The sequence below is a fragment of the Onychomys torridus genome, chromosome 15 (genome assembly GCF_903995425.1).
Source record: "Onychomys torridus chromosome 15, mOncTor1.1, whole genome shotgun sequence".
Taxonomy (NCBI): Eukaryota; Metazoa; Chordata; class Mammalia; order Rodentia; family Cricetidae; genus Onychomys; species Onychomys torridus.
The window spans coordinates 44,754,031-44,774,642 of record NC_050457.1 but is presented as its reverse complement, the minus strand read 5'-3'; the positions used below and the strand labels follow the sequence as shown (position 1 = coordinate 44,774,642).

At 39.6% G+C, this 20,612-nt stretch overlaps 1 protein-coding gene across 1 annotated transcript in view; it reads left to right on the top strand.

Annotated features, from left to right (window-relative positions):
- Positions 1–20,612, top strand: part of C7 (complement C7) — a 61,887-nt gene that overhangs the window by 33,454 nt on the left and 7,821 nt on the right. Inside the window, 6 exon segments of the mRNA XM_036207419.1 lie at positions 2,529–2,695; positions 6,839–7,067; positions 8,006–8,177; positions 10,322–10,409; positions 12,652–12,784; positions 15,207–15,398. Coding sequence (XP_036063312.1) covers positions 2,529–2,695; positions 6,839–7,067; positions 8,006–8,177; positions 10,322–10,409; positions 12,652–12,784; positions 15,207–15,398 — 981 coding nt within the window.

Below are 20,612 nucleotides of genomic sequence, written 5' to 3'. Positions count from 1 at the left end.
TATAAAAGCTAACCAATGTACTCTTCCTGTGATACTTAGAATTTATATTCCCATTATACTCACAGTCACACTGATCACCCAAGATCACACCTAGCAAGAACATAAGATGTATGTTGTGGAATATTTGTTACATTAGCGCTGCCTAAGGGGCCTTCTGATTGGTTTAATAAAGAGCTGAATGGCCAATAGTTAGATGGGAAGAGGTTAGGTGAGACTTCCGGGGACAAAGAGGATTCTGGGAAGAAGAAAAGCAGAGTGACCAGCCAGACACAGAGGAAGCAGGAAGGGCAGTATGGAGATGAGGTAACAAACCACATGTTAGTTGTAGATTAAAAAATGTAAATTAATTTAAGTTATAAGAACGAGTTAGGCAAAAGCTTAAGCTAAGGCCAAGCTTTCATAAATAATGTCTCTGGGTCATTATTTGCAGGCTGGAGGTCTAAAGATAGTCTGACAAGAAAGCTTGCTGTAGATGTGAATGCATGGAATTGTGTTCTTTGTTGCTGCACTTGCTAAGCTTTCTCAGGGGAATGAGTTAGCCAGAGCAGAGGGTTCGTGGGGTCTGGAGACAGAGCATATAAGCTTAAAAATTGCACCAATTCTGTAGAACTTGCTCATCTTAACTTGGTGTGTCAGTAAGGCAATGTGTCCCAATCTTTCATGCTTACAAGTATTACTTGGGGGAAGGAGGGGAAAATGCAGATTCTGAGGCATTTTTCCCTCAGATTCCCTTTCTCGTAATAATGATGATTTATTTTTATTCTATTTGCATTGGCATTTTTGCCTGCATGTATATCTGTGTGAGAGTGCCAGATCTTGGAGTTACAGACAGTTGTGAACTGCACGTGGGTGCTAGGAATTGAACCTGGGTCTCTGGAAGAGCGGTCAGTGCTCTTAACTATTGAGCTATCTCTCAACTCCCCCAGATATTCTCTTATAAGTCTTGCTTGAGCTTAGAAACCCGCAGGTACCCCCCAGCCAGTGGTGATTCGTTAGCTCAGGGCTTGGACTTGTGAGATATTGCATTAAAAAGGCTACTATTTGCATATCAAACCAGAATTAACAATGAAAATGAGGAGGCACTCAGATAACTTATTAAGAATACCAGGCTTTCATAATTTCTCATTATAAAAGTACACTGTGTTCATTTTACAAAATTGCAAACTTTGGACAGTTACAAGAAAGGAAATGGAAATCACTCAAAATGTGATCTGTAAGATTAAATATGTCTAGTTGTGACCTTTATAAGGACCAATTATAAGTGGAGATAAAAATATGCCTAAAATTATGAGGAACAAAAATGGAAAATAGGAATTCAATTAGTATTCAAACTTTTCAGAACACTTCCCATGTTTCAGGTAATGTATTCCTGTTAATTAACAGCTTTAAAAAAATTGTTAATATGCTAGACCTAGGGCTGTTGTTTTTCTTCAATATTTTATTGCAAAGAATTTCATATACAGAAAATGTAAGGGTCATAATAGTTGTTTACATACCTATTACCTATATGTAACAATTATTGTTTTGACATTTTGCCACACATATACTTAAATATTTATAATATTGGCAAGTTGCTTAGCAGCATCAATGATCATGTATTTAAAATGCTTACGTTATTCATGGAATTATTTGAAAGTAAGTTTCACCTTCATGATGCTTCATCTTTTAATATAAGTATGCTTTCTCTCATTATATTCTTCTGCAAGGCATGCATGATATTCTCATTGAACTAAGGCATTTAAAACTAGCAGTAATTTTATAATATTTTCTATATCAGTCCATAAATGTTATCATCATCATCATCATCATCATCATCATAATCACTTAGATAGGGTCTCATATATCCCAGGAAGACATTCAACTTTTTATATAGTAGAGGGTGACCTTGAACTTTTGATCTTCTCTACTTGTTGAGCGAATGTTGAGATTATAGGCCTGTGCTTGTTCCCACAACTATCTTTGCATAGTGCAGGTGTGAACTTTGGGCTTCCCAAGGGTTAGCAAATGCTCTATCAGCTAAACTATATCCCCAGCCACCTACTTTTCTTTTCAATCTTATTTTTTTATGTTTATTGAAAGTCACAGTACAAAGCAAGTGGAAAATATAAAGATTTGCCATATACTTCCTGCCCTCAAACTTCTCACATTAGCCACATCTCCTGCTACGGTGAAGAAATTGTTAAAACTGATGAATCTACATAGACGTATTATCTTCTCATATAATACTAATTGACATTAGGGTTTGCTCTTAGTGTTGTATATTTTATGGGTCTTCTCAAGTATGTCTTGATAAATAATAATCACTGTAGTGTTGTGCAGAATGGTTTAACTTCTCTAAAAATCCTCTGTGTTCTGCCTGTCCATCATTCTACTGTATTTAGGTTTTGCCTTTTTCAAGACACCACACAGTTCGATTGAGCTTTTTTCAAAAAACATTTGACACACTTTGTAATTTTATCTTATTAATTTTGTTTTATCTATGCATACTGACTTATGCTGACTTATTTCACTTGTTTCTTCCTGTGTAGGAACCCAGGACAGGAAGCTTCAAGGAGAACCGTTTATCAGAGGTGGAAGTCCTGGCTTTGTAGCCGACCTTAGTTTCCTGGAGTTGGATAATCCTGCTGGAAACAAACAGCGGTACTCTTCCTGGGCTGAATCTGTAACCAGTCTTCCCCAAGTCATAAAACAAAAGGTATGTGATGCTCTGCTTGAAGCGGTGGGGAGCAGTCATGTTTATTTGTGTTGGGAAATGAGATTACATCAAGGTGATTAAACAGAATTGGCTGCAATTAGCATTTCCTGCATCTCAATTATGCTTTATATAGTAAAATGAATGCATACATGATAATAAGAAACAGAAGGTATGTTTAGTTTGTACATCATCAGTAAAGCTCAAATGTCCTGTAAACCCAAGACAAATTAATGAGGGAATTTGCATTTTAACTTTGCCCTAAATATGATTGTTTTCTTTAAAAATTACTTTCTTTGATTTATTATCAGTGTATGTGTGTGATCTATGTGTCTTAGGATTTCTATTGCTGTGAAGAAACACCATGATCACAACAATTCTTCCAAGGGAAAACATTTAATACAGTGGCTCACATTTTCAGAGGTTTATTCCATTATCATCATGGCAGCATACAGGCATACGTGGTGCTGGAGAAGTAGCTGAGAGTCCTGTATCTTGCAGGCAACAGGAAGTGAACTGAGACACTGGGTGATATGTTGAGCATATATGAGACCTCAAAGTCTGCCTTCACAGTGACACACTTCCTCCAATAAGGTCATACCTATTTCAACAAAGCTACACCTCCTAATAATGCTAGTCCCTTTGGGGGACATCTTCTTTCAAACTACCACAGTATGTGTGTAGGCTCACACATGCCATTGTATACTTGGGGAGACCTGTAGACATCTTTGTGCAGTCAGTTCTCTCCTTCCTCCTTTGCATGGGTTCCAAGGACTGAACTCAGGTTTTCAGGCTTGTCAGGCAAGTACCTTTATCTGCCAAGTCATCTTGCCAACCCCTTGATCATATTTTCTTTGGTTTCTAATTCAGAGGGGTTACAGATTTTCCCAGAGGAAGGCATATAGACTCACTTGCTGTTACATCTGTCAGTCAGATTACTTCTCTTCCTGTGTCATAGTTGATGGGCTCCAGAGTCACATAAATAACAATAGCACCAAATGACAGGCAGAGCTGAGGGTGTTTTACCACAAAAGTGATTTTATAACACAATATATATATATACACACACACACACACACACACACACACATATACATATATATATATATATATATATATTCCAAACAACAACAACAACAACAACAACTACTACTACTACTACAAGAAAACAAAAGCAAAGAACCCTACCCCCTGAAAAACCCTCCAACCCCACTGAGTTATGCAGACATGTACAGTGAAGACCAAAGATCATACTGGAAAGTGAGGTTAGGACCACAACACTCAAAATTCGCTGTGATGCTTAAAAAAGGTGGCTTTGATAATAATGGATGCAAGGTTTTGTACATGTTAAATTATTAATAAATGCATCGATGCTGCCATAAATGAGGCACAGTGTCTAGAAAACCCTGAATCTTCCTGGGTTCTGGAAGTGTTATAATATGTGAGATTACACGAAGAACAATCAGAAATCTGGTAGACAGTTCACCAGATGGATGAATACACACGATTTATAATACAGTAGGTGAACAAACATGGATGTCTAAGCTGTGTGTGCGCATACATCACATGTGTTCCTGAACAGTGAGATTCTGTGCTCACTCACTCTGTGCATCTTGTGGATACTACTGCATATAAGAAAACACAGCATTTGCAAAATGCTCATGTTGTTCTCTAACGTATCAAACTCAATAGAGCAAATTCACATTTTCTAAAGAAAATTTTTGGTAGAACTGATTATATGATCTATTTTCTTTATGGTAGTCAGTATCCAAGATGATGTCTAATTTAAGCAATTAAGAGATATGTACATACTTTATATAATAATAATAATAATAATAATAATAATAATAATAATGATAAAGATCTACACTAGCCCTTCAAGCATCCATAACACACTGCACTTATTTACTTCAAATAAGGAAGACAACATTTCCAGGAAAGGTCTCAGAGGGTGCCACCTTTTCGTATTAAGAATAGGTGTTTTTTTTCTTTTTTTGAAATGAAGAGATTTTCTATTCATTTTATATACCAACCACAGATTCCCCTGTCCTCCCTCCTCCTGCCCCCCAGCATTGCCACTCAAAGTACTCCCCTTTCCTGCCTCCTCCAAGGCGAGGTCTCCCATGGGGGACTCAGCAGAGCCTGGTACATTCAGTTGAGGCAGGTCCAAACCCCTCCTCCCTGCACCAAGGCTGTGAAAGGTGTCTCACCATAGGCACTAGGTTCCAAAAAAGCTGGCTCATGCACTAGGAACAGGTCCCAATCCCACTGCCTGGGGGACCCTAAACAGTTCAACTGACTCACTTATCCAGAGGACCTAGTACGGTTCCATGGGGGCTCCTCAGCTATTGGTTCACAGTTCATGTGTTTCCACTAGTTTGGCTAGTTGTCTCTGCGTTTTTTCAAATCATGGTCTCAATATCTCTTGCTCATAGAATCCCTCCTCTCTCACCAATTGGACTCCTGGAGCCCACCTGAGGCTTGGCCGTGGATCTCTGCATCTGCTTCCTTCAGTCACTAGATGAGGTTTCTATGATGATAGTTAGGGTAGAATGGATCATTTTCACTGTCCCATATGTTCTTCAGCAATGAAAGCACTGGTGAGAGGAAAGCAGATATTTTTCACAGCCTCTTCCACAAGGGACTATGAGGCAACTTCCTGGTTGGGCAGGAAAGGAATAACGAAAGAACAGACACCATCCAGCATTATGACCATTGATGGCTATTGCTCAGAAGAGCTTGGCTGTCCAGTCCAGTCCTTGGCGACATCACTGTGGTAATCTGAATGTAGCCATCACAATAGTGTGCAGGAAATTTTAGCACCTGTTACAAAGCTGAGCCTTCTTGCTCCTGGGAAATCATATTTCCACATAAGTCTTGCTGTTAAAATTTAGCCACCACACCCTTGACTTCAAAGTTGCTTTTCTTATGAAAAAAAAAAAAAATCAAACACAAAGTAATACTGTCTCCCTGCTTCAAGACATTTCTTCAGGAGAGGGCCTTGGTCTCTAGGAGAGAGATATTACATCTCTGAGTCAGGAAATTTAATTCCAAGTGTCATCACACTTGTTTTCTTGCTGTAATTTAAGCACAATTCCTTTTCTTCGATACTCAATGGAGGTGAAAACGCATTGTCTTTGAAACAGTCTTCCATTAGCTAGACAATGAATGTTCTTTGACTTTTTGTTTTTTTAATTTAATGCATGCTCAAGCTGTAAACACTATTCTTCCACTATCTGTTCTAAATTCTCCTAGGTTTGTGGAGATTTTGTTGCAAGGAGGCTGAATTCTCCCCTTTCCCCCTTAAACTTTAAACAAGAAGCAATTGTACAGTACTACATACTTATCAGCACTTTCACTTCCCTTAATTTCACAATCTGAAGACATTTAATAGAAAATCCGGAAACAGTCAATTCACAAGTTTCATTTTATTATTAATTATTATTATTAATTCTATGCTGTGCCTGATTTATAAACTAAACTGTGTCACAGGGAGCTGGAGAGATGGCTGTTCCATTAGGAGCACTTGCTGCTCTTCTGGGGGAGATCCCATTTTGGTTCCTGCCACTCATGTTGGAAGACTCACAACTGCCTGTAACTAATTTCAGGTCCAAGATCTGACATGCTCTTCTTTCTGCTGTGGGCACTTGAATATACATTAACAACCATTCACAGACACACAGGCACATACACAGACACACAGACACACACAGACACACACACACAGGAGAGAGAGAGAGAGAGAGAGAGAGAGAGAGAGAGAGAGAGAGAGAGAGAGAGAGAGAGAGGGAGGGAGGGAGGGAGAGAGAGATGGAGAGAGAGGGAGGGAGAGAGAGAGAGAGAGATGGAGAGAGAGAGAGGGAGGGAGATGGAGAGAGAGAGGGAGGGAGAGAGAGAGAGAGATGGAGAGAGCCCTTTATTGCTTTATCATAGGTGCATGTGAACAGGAAGAAGCAGCCTGTGTAGGATTTGATTGTCGTCTTGCTTTGGCGACTGCGTTAGGGGTCTTGAGACATGTGCTATCGGAGCAGCTGTAATGAAAGCAAGAGGGGCCTTTCCTTTTGTTCCAGTGGGATTGTGAATGCATATGGTAAGAAGCGGTCCCACCCAGAGCTCTGAGAACTGACCCATGTCTTTCCTTGGTAGCTGACACCACTGTACGAGCTGGTCAAGGAAGTGCCCTGTGCCTCTGTGAAGAGACTGCATCTGAAGCGGGCTCTTGAGGAGTACCTGGATGAATTCGACCCTTGCCATTGCCAGCCTTGCCAGAATGGTGGCCTCGCTACTGTGGTGGGGACACAGTGTCAGTGCCACTGCAAACCATACACATTTGGTATGGCGTGTGAGCAAGGAGTCCTTGTTGGCAAGCAGGCAGGTCAGCGTAATGGATTCTCACTCATCACGAGGGGCACATTGAAAAGCCACCTCTCCTTAGCCCTGGGCATGCACTGCTTCCCGTTTGCTGAAGTGAACTTGCACTTGCACTGGGATTCCCTTGGTTTTCCATCTCCACATTATTGCTGCTGAGGCTAAGGTCCTTTGCTCTCTCTTTTTAACTCATCGGAATTAAAAACACCATTCTGGTGTTGACTCCTCATGCTCTAATTCTCCGTAGAATAGAATTATGTTTAGAATATCTTCCATCTTTTCATCATTATCTCACCAGCCTTTGCTTTAAAACAATTCTTTGGGAGCTTGTATCTCCTGCCTAGCCTTTCTGATGGCAAGCTCTTCGGAACATAACACAATTTTGTATTGGGTACAAAATTGTATTAGTCAATATTTTTCAATAGGCAGGTGGGGTTTCAATTATCTGTTAAAGTGGAAGTATCCTTCACTGGTAGGGATTGGAATACGAAGTGGGGATGATTGTAATGTTTCCCTCCCTTCACTTGGGTCCTTGTCTGGGGAAGCAAATAAATGATATAATGTACATGAAAGTATCTTGACACTCACAAAATAATCAGCACACTTAAGATATTGCAAGAATTTCTCTACGTTAGGCTGGATATGGATACTTCAAGTCAGTGAGGAGAGCCTTTCTGTCTGTTGTAAAACCTGCTAGAGAACACTGGGAGGTACTTGGAGAATAACAAAGGAACAAGAAGTTTGAGTGACTTGTCCAAGACTGTGAACTAATAGAATACCGTCGCTGGATTCACACCCAGCCACTGCAGATCTTACGATATGTCCTTTGCAAACCCTCACGAGGCCATTACCCCTCTCCCCTAGTAAACACACTAGCAGCAAGCCCAGCACTAAGGTCTGAAGTCTTGTTCTCCAGCAGTCAAGAACCTCTTTCTTATATTACAGGAGGGGTTGATGGAGGTTGGAGCTGTTGGTCTTCTTGGGGCCCCTGTGTTCAAGGGAAGAAATCAAGGAGTCGGGAATGCAATAATCCCCGTCCCAATGTGGGTGGCAAGGCGTGTATTGGAGAAACAACTGAAAGCAAGCAGTGTGAAGACCAGGACTTGGAGAACCTGCGGTAATGGGGATCAGACCTTTTGGCAGTTACTTAAAGTATACTGTGCAGTGAACATGAGGTTGATGATAGCTGCTCTTAGATGATTAGATGTGGAGTCATGATTTTTATCACTGTTCTCTTTGTCCCTTAGCATTGGAGTCATCAAAGGAGGGAGGCTTGTCATGGCCAATAACACTGGACGTTAGCTTAAGGTTTTCCAGACATCAGGGAGTATTCGGGGCTAGTAAGTGGGAGTAGGCCCGTGGGTTTGCTCCCTACTTGCTGTGTAGTCTTGAGCAAGTCACTTGATAGACATTTAAAATCAGAATAATAGTTGTAGGTAAGCCGATAACAAAATATATGCGCTAAATGAGATCAAGCATGTAAAAGTGGCTGGCACAGGCACATGGAAATCTTCATTACATGTGTTGACTTTCAGCTACACCACTGCCTCCTATTTTTTTGTTCTCTGGGTCAAGCACAAAGCCAGACACTTTAGATGGGTGATATTTTGCCAGGCTGGTCTGGTGGTGATCTGACACTAACTTTTCATTGACTGGGATCATGCAAAAGCTCTCTCAGCTTTCTTGACTCAATTGTACCCCTATGCTAGAATTATTTGAATACACTTATTCATTTATTCACTTAATTGAGACAGGGTTTCATGTAGCCTAAGGCTATCCTCAAACTCACTATGTGACTGAGGATGACCCTGGACTCCTGATCTTCCTGCGTCTACGTCCTAAGAGCAGCTTGTGTCACTGTGCCCAGGTTTTTTTTTTTTTTTTCATCTGTTGCAAAATTATTTTATTTTTCTAAGCATGAAGACAATTTTATCAGAGTTTAAAAGAAACACCCTTAGGGTGAGGGAGCTATAAATCTCATCAACTTCCCAGAGGAGAAAAATGGAACAGTAAAGAGGGAAGGAGGAAAGAAAAAAAAAAGAAAGAAAGGCCATGATGTTTAAACTGACATTTGGGGGTGCTTTTCCAGTGGATCTATCTAAAAAACTCCAAAAGTGCATTGGTTGGTCCATTTGTGGCATATTCCAAAGTTCAGAAACTAGACAAAAAAAAAAAAAATCTTCCAGTAAGACAATTTGAAGGTCGTGTGAGTTAAAGAAAGAAACAAGGTGTTTAGGTATGTGATAGATAAGGACATAGGCTGTCTTTCATGCCTTGTAAAATAACAATAGCCAGTATCAGTGAGGAAGCCAAAGGACAATGGGTTATAGTGAGAAAAGAAGGCACATGTACCTCCAAGAGGATGAGTGGGTGGAAGCAGTTCTCTGCCTGAGGAGGCCCATTTCCCTCCCTTTTGCACTAATAAATCTATTCAGTGGATAGATAACAAACCCTTATATGTAAAGCCAGGAAACATTCTAAAGGAAACATGTAAATAATCTCTTCCTCATTCTCCTCCTGTTCTTTATGGTTGTTGTTGCTCCAGTGAGGGAATGTATCCTCCTGATCATCAGAAAGAGGACAATTTCGATGATCACTTCACATTTCTGGTTTCCTTGTGGTGTTGCAAAAGCTGAGGAATTTGGCTGAGAAGGAAGTGTCATAGCCTACTTGTGTTCCTCTTGCTCAGATTTCACTCACTGGACAGGATTGGTAGTATAATGATCATAGAGGCACTATGGAAATCACTGTTTAAAGAAGGATGTCTCCATTGTCATTATCATAATTAGAATCTCCTGTTGGGCTGATGAGCACGGTGATGGTAAATTTTCAGGAATAGCATTGGTGATGTGGCACTAAGAATCTCTGCTCCTTTTAGAGATGGTATTCTTTCACCAAGTAGAATTAATTTTATGATAAAAGGATTTCAGAACCAAACAGCAGGAGGCACAGCAATATCTGAGACAGATGGACTCTAGAAATAATATAATGTAGATGCATTACCTAAAATTACTATGGATCCTATAGATATTTAAATCACTGTCTTTTGTTAAATTGAGTTTGTGCTCAAGGTATTGAAAAAAGTATAATGTGGTCACTTATTTGGTTCTGAGAATGGCAAAATATGTATCTATGTTCTTATACTTTCTACTTGCATTCCTTCAGATATAAATGAAAAGTTTAATGTCATATACTGTATCAACTAAGTTGTGGGAACCAATCACATTGATTTCCATTGATTTCTGTTTCTTTTTTTTCCAGATTACTTGAGCCACATTGCTTTCATTTGTCTTTGGTTCCAAAAGGATTCTGCCCATCACCCCCTGCCTTAAAAGATGGATTTGTTCAAGTTGGTTATGAAAAGATATCTTTTTCTTTTATAAATATTCCAACTTATAGCTCTTTACTTGGCCATAGCCCATCTCCTTCTCCACAGTGAAGTAGCGGTAAAGTATGTTACATGTGCATTTTAACTTCAGTAGTGGGGGACGTCATCTGTGACGTTTCCTCTTTGGCCCAAGGAAATTCAAATTTTGTAGAAGGTAACATTCCTTCTATGGTTTGGGATGTCAATACTGACATATCTGATAAATTAAAGATACCATCATGCTAGAGGGCTAGTCAACATTGCCAATGTTACTAAGTGTGAATGTACATACACACAAATTCTTAGGATTAAAGAATTTCCTTTATTCTTTTCATCGAAAAAGGCTTTTCTTAAAAAAGTTTCATCACGAAGCATTTTATTTACCTAAAGAGACACTTTTTAAACCACCATCTGATGAGATATAGGTTACCAAACTTTTATCAATTTTTATGCTTATAAAAGGTCCCTGGTCATCTTACATTGGTTGTTCTAGTGATGTCTGTCACTTGGCATTGTGATGCTTATAATTAGCTCTGGTCCCAATTTTTTGGATGATTGAGCTTTGAGTCCAAAGTTCAATGACGTTTCTTCATTGCTCACACAAGAGATATGTCTTCATAAGGATGCCCTCCATGCTGACAGCTTTACTTTCTTCATGAGACATTTTGATTCTTAAATTCCAGGACCTTAAGCTCACAACAATGAGAGTTCGCTTAACTTTCTACAAATGTATATACTGTTGAGAAAGTGAAGAGGCAGAGGAAGAAGAGGGATAAGGTAGAAAATGGTAGAATGTTCTACACACTTCCCATGATCTCGGGGGCTTTAAATAAAACATGTTTGGAGAGCAATGTAACATAAACTCATACGTCTTAGCAACCCATGATGCTCTTCTGCCTTTTTAGGAGCCAATATTTGTAAACAGTTTCGGAATGTCCACATAGCTCACTTAGGGAACTTCAAAATAGACACTGCTGCTTGATTCCCATCCTCTACCTGATTTCTGTTCAGTAGGTTGGGGGGTGGAGCCTGGGAGTCTTCTTTTTTAATTTCTCTAAGTGGTTTTTGTATAGCAATGTTTGGATGGTGTTGAGACAATCTTCCTCATCATGAAGTCCCTCTTGCAAAGTAGAAGGAGGCCAAGAGCCTATAGTCAGTAACTGACATGTACTTTCTCCATTGTTTAGCGTCTATGAAGGAGGCAGACTAAGCCTGGAGTAGTATGTCTGGCAATCATAACGAGGCATCAGAAAATTGGTTCTATTTCCCAGCGTAGAGCTGGGTGAGATGCCATCTCCAAACTACTCTCCAGGCCTGTATTTCTTCAGCATTTCCCTGGGGGCAGAGAATCAGAAAGTAAGGAAAGGAAGCAAGAACCCCAAATGAGGGTAATTATCCCCTCCAAGGCAGGGATTTGAAATTTCTTGCTTTATTATGACAACTTACCACTCAACATTATAGGCTAATAAAATGTGTAATCCATTCAAAGCAGCGTTTCCATAACTACAGTGAAGAATGGGAAAAGATCAACATTGTGGTTCTTTAGAAGTCATCAATGAGCTAGGTGTGGTGGCACATGCCCGTAATCCCAGCACTTGGGAGTTGGAGAGGTGAGGTTCTGCGTTTGAGGCCAACTAGGGCTCCTTAGTGAATTCCAGGTTAGCCTGAGAGGCACAGTGAGACTACCTCAAAAAGCCAAACCAACCGTGAGCTGACAAAATGTCATCAATCTGAAACACTTTCATGAAGATATTGAGAATAATTTCTGTTATGCTAATATTTATTAGGTAGTGTTGTCAATGAATAGAATATACACCCTTTACAGGAAGAACTAAGAAAAAAAAAACTACTTCCAAAATGTGGTGACAAACTGACTTTTCCTGCAAGTGTAAGGGAAGGAAATTATCATAATGGTGTTCACTAAAGCGATTTTAGTGGAATGCTTAGTGCCGGACTTGGTATTTTGGGAGCAATCTATACATCTATGATACGTTGGCATTTATGGCTTTATTTCAATCAATGGTGGTACTAGTGTTGTTAAATAGATGCTTACAGGAGAAAATGCTTTATATTGATTTTCTAAATCAATTGTTTGAATGTAGGTTGATGGATAATTGAAGTTAATTATGATTTGCAGGCCAAATAAACCTAAAGAAACAATTTTTTAATGGGAAACAGGCAAACTCAACCTTTCTCAACTTTTTTTTTTTAAATCTTTGTTTAGGATGAAGGTACCATGTTTCCTGTTGGGAAAAACATAGTATATTCTTGCAAGGAAGGGTATTCCCTTATTGGAGATCCTGTGGCCAGATGTGGCGAAGATTTACAGTGGCTTGTTGGAGAAATGCATTGTCAGCGTGAGTGGTTTTGGTTGTAGTATATATCCTAAGTGACAGAATGATAAAGAAGAAAGTGACCACTCATGTTAACCTCAGCACTATAGAGCAAATTGTCATCAGCTTCACATCATCAGCAACTCACCTCCTTTTACTGAAAAGCTGACAGGAGCCTGCATTAGTTATTTTTCTCACCACTCTGACAAAAATACAAAATCAAAACAACTTAAGGAAATAAAGAGTTATGATGGTTCACCATTCACAGGGAAGGTATAGTCCATCATAATGAGGAAGCCTTGGCGGAGGGAGATTGGGTGGTTGCTCCCATAGCATCCACAGCCAGGAAGCAGAGAGAGACAGATGCTGGTGATCATGTCACTGTATCTATAACACTTTATATTCTTTGCTTTGCTTTTCGTGTTAAGTATTTTTATGGATTTATTTTTACTCATGAATTTTCTGTGTAATTGTGGTATAGTACTTTAAGAATTCAATTGAACTGTTAATATATTTTTCTGCTATTTATATTTTCCAATTTTTTGTTTTGTTTTTCAAGACAGGGTTTCTCTGTATAGTCCTGTCTGTCCTGGAACTTGCTTTGTTGACCAAGCTGGCTTTGAACTCAGAGATCTGCCTGCCTCTGCTTCCTGAGTGCTGGGATTAAAGACATGTGCTGCCCCCACCCTGATATTCTCCAGTGTTTTGTAGAAAATTTCCAACTAGTCATTTAGGTTTTTGTTTGTTTTTGTTTTTGTTTGCTTATTATTATTTTTTTTTTGAGGCAAAATTTTACTCAATTGCCTATGCTAATGTGGAATTCACCTGACCACAGTAATGGAAATCCTCTTGCCTCAGCCCCACAAGTGTTGAGTTCACAGGCATGAGACATTATACTTGACATCATTTAGATTTCCCAACAAAGTAATTGCAGCTTTTTCAAGGCATGTAATTATTAATTTCATTCTTTGCATCTCTTGTGTCTGTTGTATTTTTAGTGGACACTTTTTGGACATTCATATGGTTTTGAATGTTAGATTAGTTCTGACCAAATGCCACTTTACACATGAAAAACTTTAAGAACAATTTGAGGCTTGGATGACATCTTTGGAGAAGACAAGTTTTCTATCTGGTCAACAATGAAGCTGATTTGTGACTGGCTAACCTTTATTCCAATGGTGTCTATCTACTTAGTGATCTTGATAAAATGTAGGACTTTCTACCTGGGTACCCCCTCCCCCACTCCTTTTGACAGTACTGAAGCCCTGGATCCTCTACTCTGTGACTCTCCTGCAGTCTCCATAAACGGTTTAATCCTGAACTGCAATTCTCTCTTCAGTTTGTTCTTTACCACATTCTTATTTTTATTTTGTTTTAGTTTTTCAAATTTATAAATACTATGTGGAGAAAAGCATTACCAAATCTGTAACTACTACCTTAGATTTCTCTTCTGTCTGAAACTTGGACCTTCAAATCTCCACTCTTTTGACAACTCTCTGATTCTCAGAAACATTTTTGTTTTACTCTTGTACAAGTTTCCTATTTGTCTTGGTGGAAGAGAGCTGAAGGACATTCTTGTAATAGATCTGGCAGATGTATCATGCCAGAAACAAACTCAGTGCCAGATTTGGAAGGCACACCATGTGACTAATGCTTAGCCTTGTTCCACCAGTATGCAACATATTTGGGAAAATACAGGCACTCAATAAATGATGAATACTGTGTTTGAATAAATGAATGACTGAGTCTTCTGATAAAGACAGTGCTGAAACAGCAATGTTGTATACTATCGTCCAAAATCCATGAGTGACTTTGCAAAGATTTTTGTTTTCAGTCATGATGTATGACTTGCTCTTCCTAAATATATATATATATATATTTTTTTTTTTTTCATTTTTTTCTACTGTTTTATTTTTAAATCAATTTGGACTAATGAATGCCAGTAAGGGAAAGTTTGAGATGGGAAAAACACAGAACATTGCACACTTTTATGACTGCAAGGTGAAAGGTGCTGCTTTGAATTTTTAGATAGAGACATATCTAATTAGAGCTAATGATATGCAAATGAGTAAAGATCTTGGGAAAATTCTGGTGGGACATCACCTCACTACAGAGATAAGTGGCAGCTGTGAAGTCTGCTTTTAGCAGCAGCCTGGGCTTTGGGACTCTATTTGTAGACTTGCTCATTCTAGGTTGTCACATTGCTTTGAGGGCAGGGGAAGGAGATGACAGCTGTTTTGTCTTCACACCTTCATTGGTCAATTACCTGTCAGACACCATGGAGTGTGCCTTTTGGAGCACCCTCTGAGTAGACTCTGTTTTCCCTGCTTGTCCTCTGCTATGAAAAGGCAGAAGAGCATGTATATTAGCACACCCAAGGGCTGTCTTTTAAAAAGGTTGTTAAGGAAAGCGGTGACCCTTGCATTCTGTTCTGCTTTATCTTCAGAGATTGCCTGTGCTCTACCTGCACTGATGAACGGCATGCAGATTCACCCCCAGAAACCCCTTTACATGGTTGGTGAGAAGGTGACCCTCTCCTGTGCAGGTGGCATGTCCTTAGAAGGTCCTTCAGCGTTCCTCTGTGGCTCCAGCCTTAAATGGAGTCCTGAGGTGAAGAACACCCAGTGTATACAAAAAGGTGAGTGGCCTCTGTGTGTCTTCAATGCCACCTATGCCCAGACAGGTGAGAGTCCTTATGGTGACCTTCATGGCATTGTGTCACAGTGCATCATTCTCGCCATCTGGCTCCTTAGGAGAATGAGGTCAATGTGTAGACGGTTAGAAGAGACTGGCGGAGTGCAGGGGCAGGAGAGGTTGCCACAATGAATTTCAGTCCTCCATAGGGAAGAATAGTTTTATATCTGTTAGTGTACCAAGAAAATGAAGGCTTCTGGAAAGCTGATGTTTGGTTTTTTTCTGCTTTCCTAAGATCAGAGTTAGGATGGAAATTTATTTTCAATTTTGAACCCTTTATTTCTGGACTCTCAAAGTTTATTGATATTAAAGTTGAAAATTTATAAAACATTTATATTTAACACTGCAAAGTGGACATTAGTCAAAGAGAAGTCTTGTAGGTCTGGAAGCTACTCATTGTAAGGCTAAGTAAGATCTACATTTTCAGGAAGAAATAAAAGATGAGAATTTAGATGAGCTCAGTAGATAGAGCCTGTTTTATTTAATCCCAGAGAGGTGATGTCTCTAATTCTGGCCACCCCATGATCAAGGCACAGGACCCAATCACTCAATGACCAGAGTTCAAGAGATGCAGAATACAGGCGTTAGGCTGATGTTTTTGTAACTAAGGATAGGGAAGAGGCATGAAAGGCTTGTTAGGGGCAGAACTGGGGAAGTTAGCTGTTTTTCTTAGATAAGCCTTGTGATTGCAGACCTGTTGTCTCTGCAACCACTGGCTCCTGGGATTAGAGTCAGCTATCTTTCTTTGGCAGTCCCCAAATAGGTGCTTTGGGGGACTTTGAGCTCAGTCTCAGGCCCTTGGATTTTAGCTGGGGTAGGGAGTATGGGAGTTGTGGGTGATTTCTTGGTAGTGGAAATCCAGCAATCTAGTATTCTAAACATTAGTCACATGTGAATATTATTTTAAGAACCTAAGATAAACTGGGTGTTGTGGTGCACATCTTTAATCTCAACACTCAGAGGCAGAGGCAGACAGATCTTTGTGATTTTGAGGCCAGCCTTGTCTCCATAGTGAGTTCCAGGATAGCCAGAGTTGTATAAAGAGACCCTGTCTCAACAAATAAACAAACAAACAAACAAATAAACCAAACACCTAAGACAGGAAAAACAATTTAGAAAGACAAAATTATGTATTTTCAGAGGTTTTTAAATGGGCCAAATATGTTTTCAAAAACATATATATTGTTTGATTATATATTAATAAATGTAAATATGTTTTTATTTAATAATTAAAAAAGATGAATTTGTTTTTATATTGTTTGCATGCATATTTTGCCTGCATGTGTAAGTGCACTGTGTGTATACTCAAGGCTTGCAGAGGCCACAAGAGAGCACTGGATGCCCTGGAATTGGAGTTAAAGACAGTTGCGAGAGGTTATGTGGGCACAGGAACTGAGCAAGAAGAGCAAGTACTGTTAACTGCTGCATCATCTCTCCAGCACGGAAAGATGCTTTTGATAATCATAACCAGGAAAGAAGGAAAGCTCATGTACATGCTAGTCTACATAATATTTCTTTAGTGTAAAAACTTTAATTCTGTGCTAAAATCTGTCTGTTCTTATGAGGATGGAGCATTAGATTCTATAATGAATCCAGTTAAGTGAATGAGATGTTTACAGCTGAGGCTTCTTGGAGCCCTGATCCACTGAATTAGATATGGACCGTGGCGATGCATGGTCAGTCGAGAGGAGCAGAGCAGACTAATGGAGTGCCTTCCACATTAGCCCTAATGTGAACTCTCTTCTGAACACAACAGAAAACAACTGCTGTCTTCTATGTTCCCTGCAGCACAGAGCTGTGTAAAGTAACGCACCTGTACCTGTGCTCCTAAAATGAAAGAGAACAATATATACTTAATGAGGATTTACTTTGGTTTCCAAAGAAATTAGGTAGTTGTTTTTCTGAAATGCTTGCTTCTGTCACTTTATAGTATAATTTAGTATGTTTTTTTCTCTCACTCAGTAGACAATGGTATTATGGTTTGTTCTAATTAAGGATGTTCTATGGACTTGTGTATTTTTCTGAATATGTAGATAACAATAATAACTGCACTTAAGACAGACCTATAGCAAACAAAAATTCCTGTGTTTATCAGCTTTCAAAGTTAGTGCTTTAAAATGTTGTGCATGGGGATGGGGACATGGCTCAATGGGTGCAGTATTTGCTGCATATGCTTGAAGACCCTAGTTCAGATCTCCACCTTTCAGATGAAAGCTGGGCATTGTGGAATGTGTCTTTAATCCCAGCACTGAGGGCATGGGGACAGGTGGATGCTGATAGCTGGCTGGTTGGCCAGTCTAGCCAAAATGACAAACTCCAGGTGACACCTTGTCTCAAAAATAAGGTGGAAAGTGATAGAGGGAGACACCCTGACATTGATCTCTAGCTTCCAAATATACATACACGTGCACACATGCACACACCACCACCACCACCACCACACACACACACACCACCATCACACATACACATCTCTAACACACACACACACACACACACACACACACACACACACACACATACATACAGAGAGCAATAAATCCACAGAGTCTGCTTAAAGGGCAAGAAATTTATTAAGGCTAAAACTCACTACAGCATGGGAGATTTATCATAGGGTCCTGGAAAGCCAAACTATGATCCACACTGTTCTTTTGCCTGTTCCATCTCAGCATCCAAAATCCATGAGAGGAGAGAGACCACCACATGCATCTCAGTTCTTTCTTTCCTTCTCTCTCTCTCTCTCTCTCTCTCTCTCTCTTTTCTTTTCTTTCTTTCTTTCTTTCTTTCTTTCTTTCTTTCTTTCTTTCTTTCTTTCTTTCTTTCTTTCTTTTTGGTTTTTCGAGATAGGGTTTCTCTGTGTAGCTTTGTGCCTTTCCTGGATCTCACTCTGTAGACCAGATCCGCCTGGCTCTGCCTCCTGAGTGCTGGAATTAAAGGCGTGCGTCACCACTGCCTGGTACGCATCTCAGTTCTTAAGGGTCCCAAGAGGCCACACCCCACATATAGGCACACACCACCACCACCACCACACACACACAATATTAAATAATAAGTGAATAAGGTAGTAGGCCCTTGAATATTCAATCCTTTAGAAGTTATGCTAAGCACACAAACACATGTATATTTCACACACATTCAAACACAAACACAAATGTCAGTTGAGTAATAGATAAGTGAATGAAGTACTAGATCTTTAAATGAGTAAATATTTTTGCTAAGCTATACATATAATAAGATTTATTATTTTAATCATTTTTATACACAGGTAACTAATATTAAGCACATTCTTACTGGTGAACAGCTGTCATCTATGCCCATTGCGTATAAATGTGTTTTGATCTAGCAAATAAAATTAAAAATATTTTACCAAATAATAACAAATTCTGGTAGTGCAAGGAGCCCTTACACACTACTGATGGGAATGTAGATTAATCCAATCACTATGGAAACCAATTCAGAGATGCCTCAAACAATCACAACTAGAACTACATATATCCCGATGACATTGCTTACCCAATGGGATATAAGTCATCACAGGACATAAATGCCTGTACATCCATATTTATTACAGCTTTTTTTTTTTCAAGACAGGGTTTCTCTGTAGCTTTGGAGCCTGTTCTGGACTAGCTCTGTAGACCAGGCTGGCCTCGGACTCACAGAGATCCACCTGCCTCTGCCTCCCAATTGCTGGGATTACAGGCGTGCGTCACCACCGCCTGGCTGTTACAGCATTTATAACAGCAGAGATGGAATTAGCTTAGGTTTGTACCAACAGATGAATGGATGAACAAAATTTGATTTATTGTACACAAGACCCGCATAAGATTAAACTAGAAAGAAACTAGTATGCCTGGCAAAGGAAGTCATGAAGTTCTACCACTAGATAAGGAGCTTGGTAATGGATGGCTGGCATGTGTGGGGTCAGTTTTTTTCAGAAATGCAGCCTGTGAGAGGCTACCTAGGCCCCAGTAGCTGGTCAGCATCACTGCATCAACTCACTAGGTTAAGAAAAGAAAGAAGAGCATAAGAAGTTGGGAGGAAGCCGGGTGGTGGTGGCCCACGCTTGTAATCCCAGCACTCAGGAGGCAGAGGCAGGCGGATCTTTGTGATCTACAGAGTGAGATCTACAGAGCGAGATCCAGGAAAGGTGCAAAGCTATACAGAGAAATCCTGTCTCAAAAAACCAAAAAAAGAAAAGAATAAAAAAAAAAAAAGAAAAAGAAGTTGGGAGGAAATAGGTGTGTGGGGGGGAGGATAGTAAAATTCACAGGGAGAGAATGAAGTGTAAGTTTGATACTTTAAAAATATTAGGGGTTGGGGATTTAACTCAATGGTAGAGTGCTTGCCTAGCAAGCACAAGGCCCTGGGTTTGATCCTCAGCTCAAAAAAAAATATTAAATAAAAATTTAAAAATTAGAACAAGAAGAAAATGTGCTATATAAACACAGTGGAGTTTTGTCAGCCTCAAAGGGGAACAAAACTGCATCATTTTAAAGAAACTGATGGAGGTAGAGGGCATCATGATAAGCAGAATGAGACAAACACACGTTTTTCTCTCATATGTACAATACATGCTTAAAAATATGTATATGAGGTTTGTTCATGTGGCTCAGTAGGTAGAAGCCCATGCTATACAAGCATGATGACTTGAGTTTGACTCTTGGAGCCAAGTGAAAAGCCAGATACAGTAGTGAGCATCTGTAATCCCAGCCCTTCTATGGTGAGATGGAAAGTCATAGGTCAGCTATCCGGGGTGTGTGGTGAAACAAGAACCCTTGCCTCATAAACGGGTGGAAGAAGTGCACCTACTTCTCAAAGTTCTCCTCTGATCTACACACACACACACACACACACACACACACACACACACTCACACACACAGTACACATATGTGCCTGTGTACAAACAACAATAAAAATAAAAGCAACAGTACTAAATGTATTTGTTATTAAAGTAGATGGCTATTTAGAGGAAAGAACGGAAGGCAATAAGAGAGCACTAGGGAGCTTAATATAAGCAAAGCACAATGATGTGCATCAATGAAGACATCACATTGAAATCTATTAGTTTATAAGCTAGTCTAGTTACTTTTCTGTCGCTTTGATAAAATACTATGACCCAAAGCAATTTACAGAAGAAAGAGTTTATTTGGTTCCAG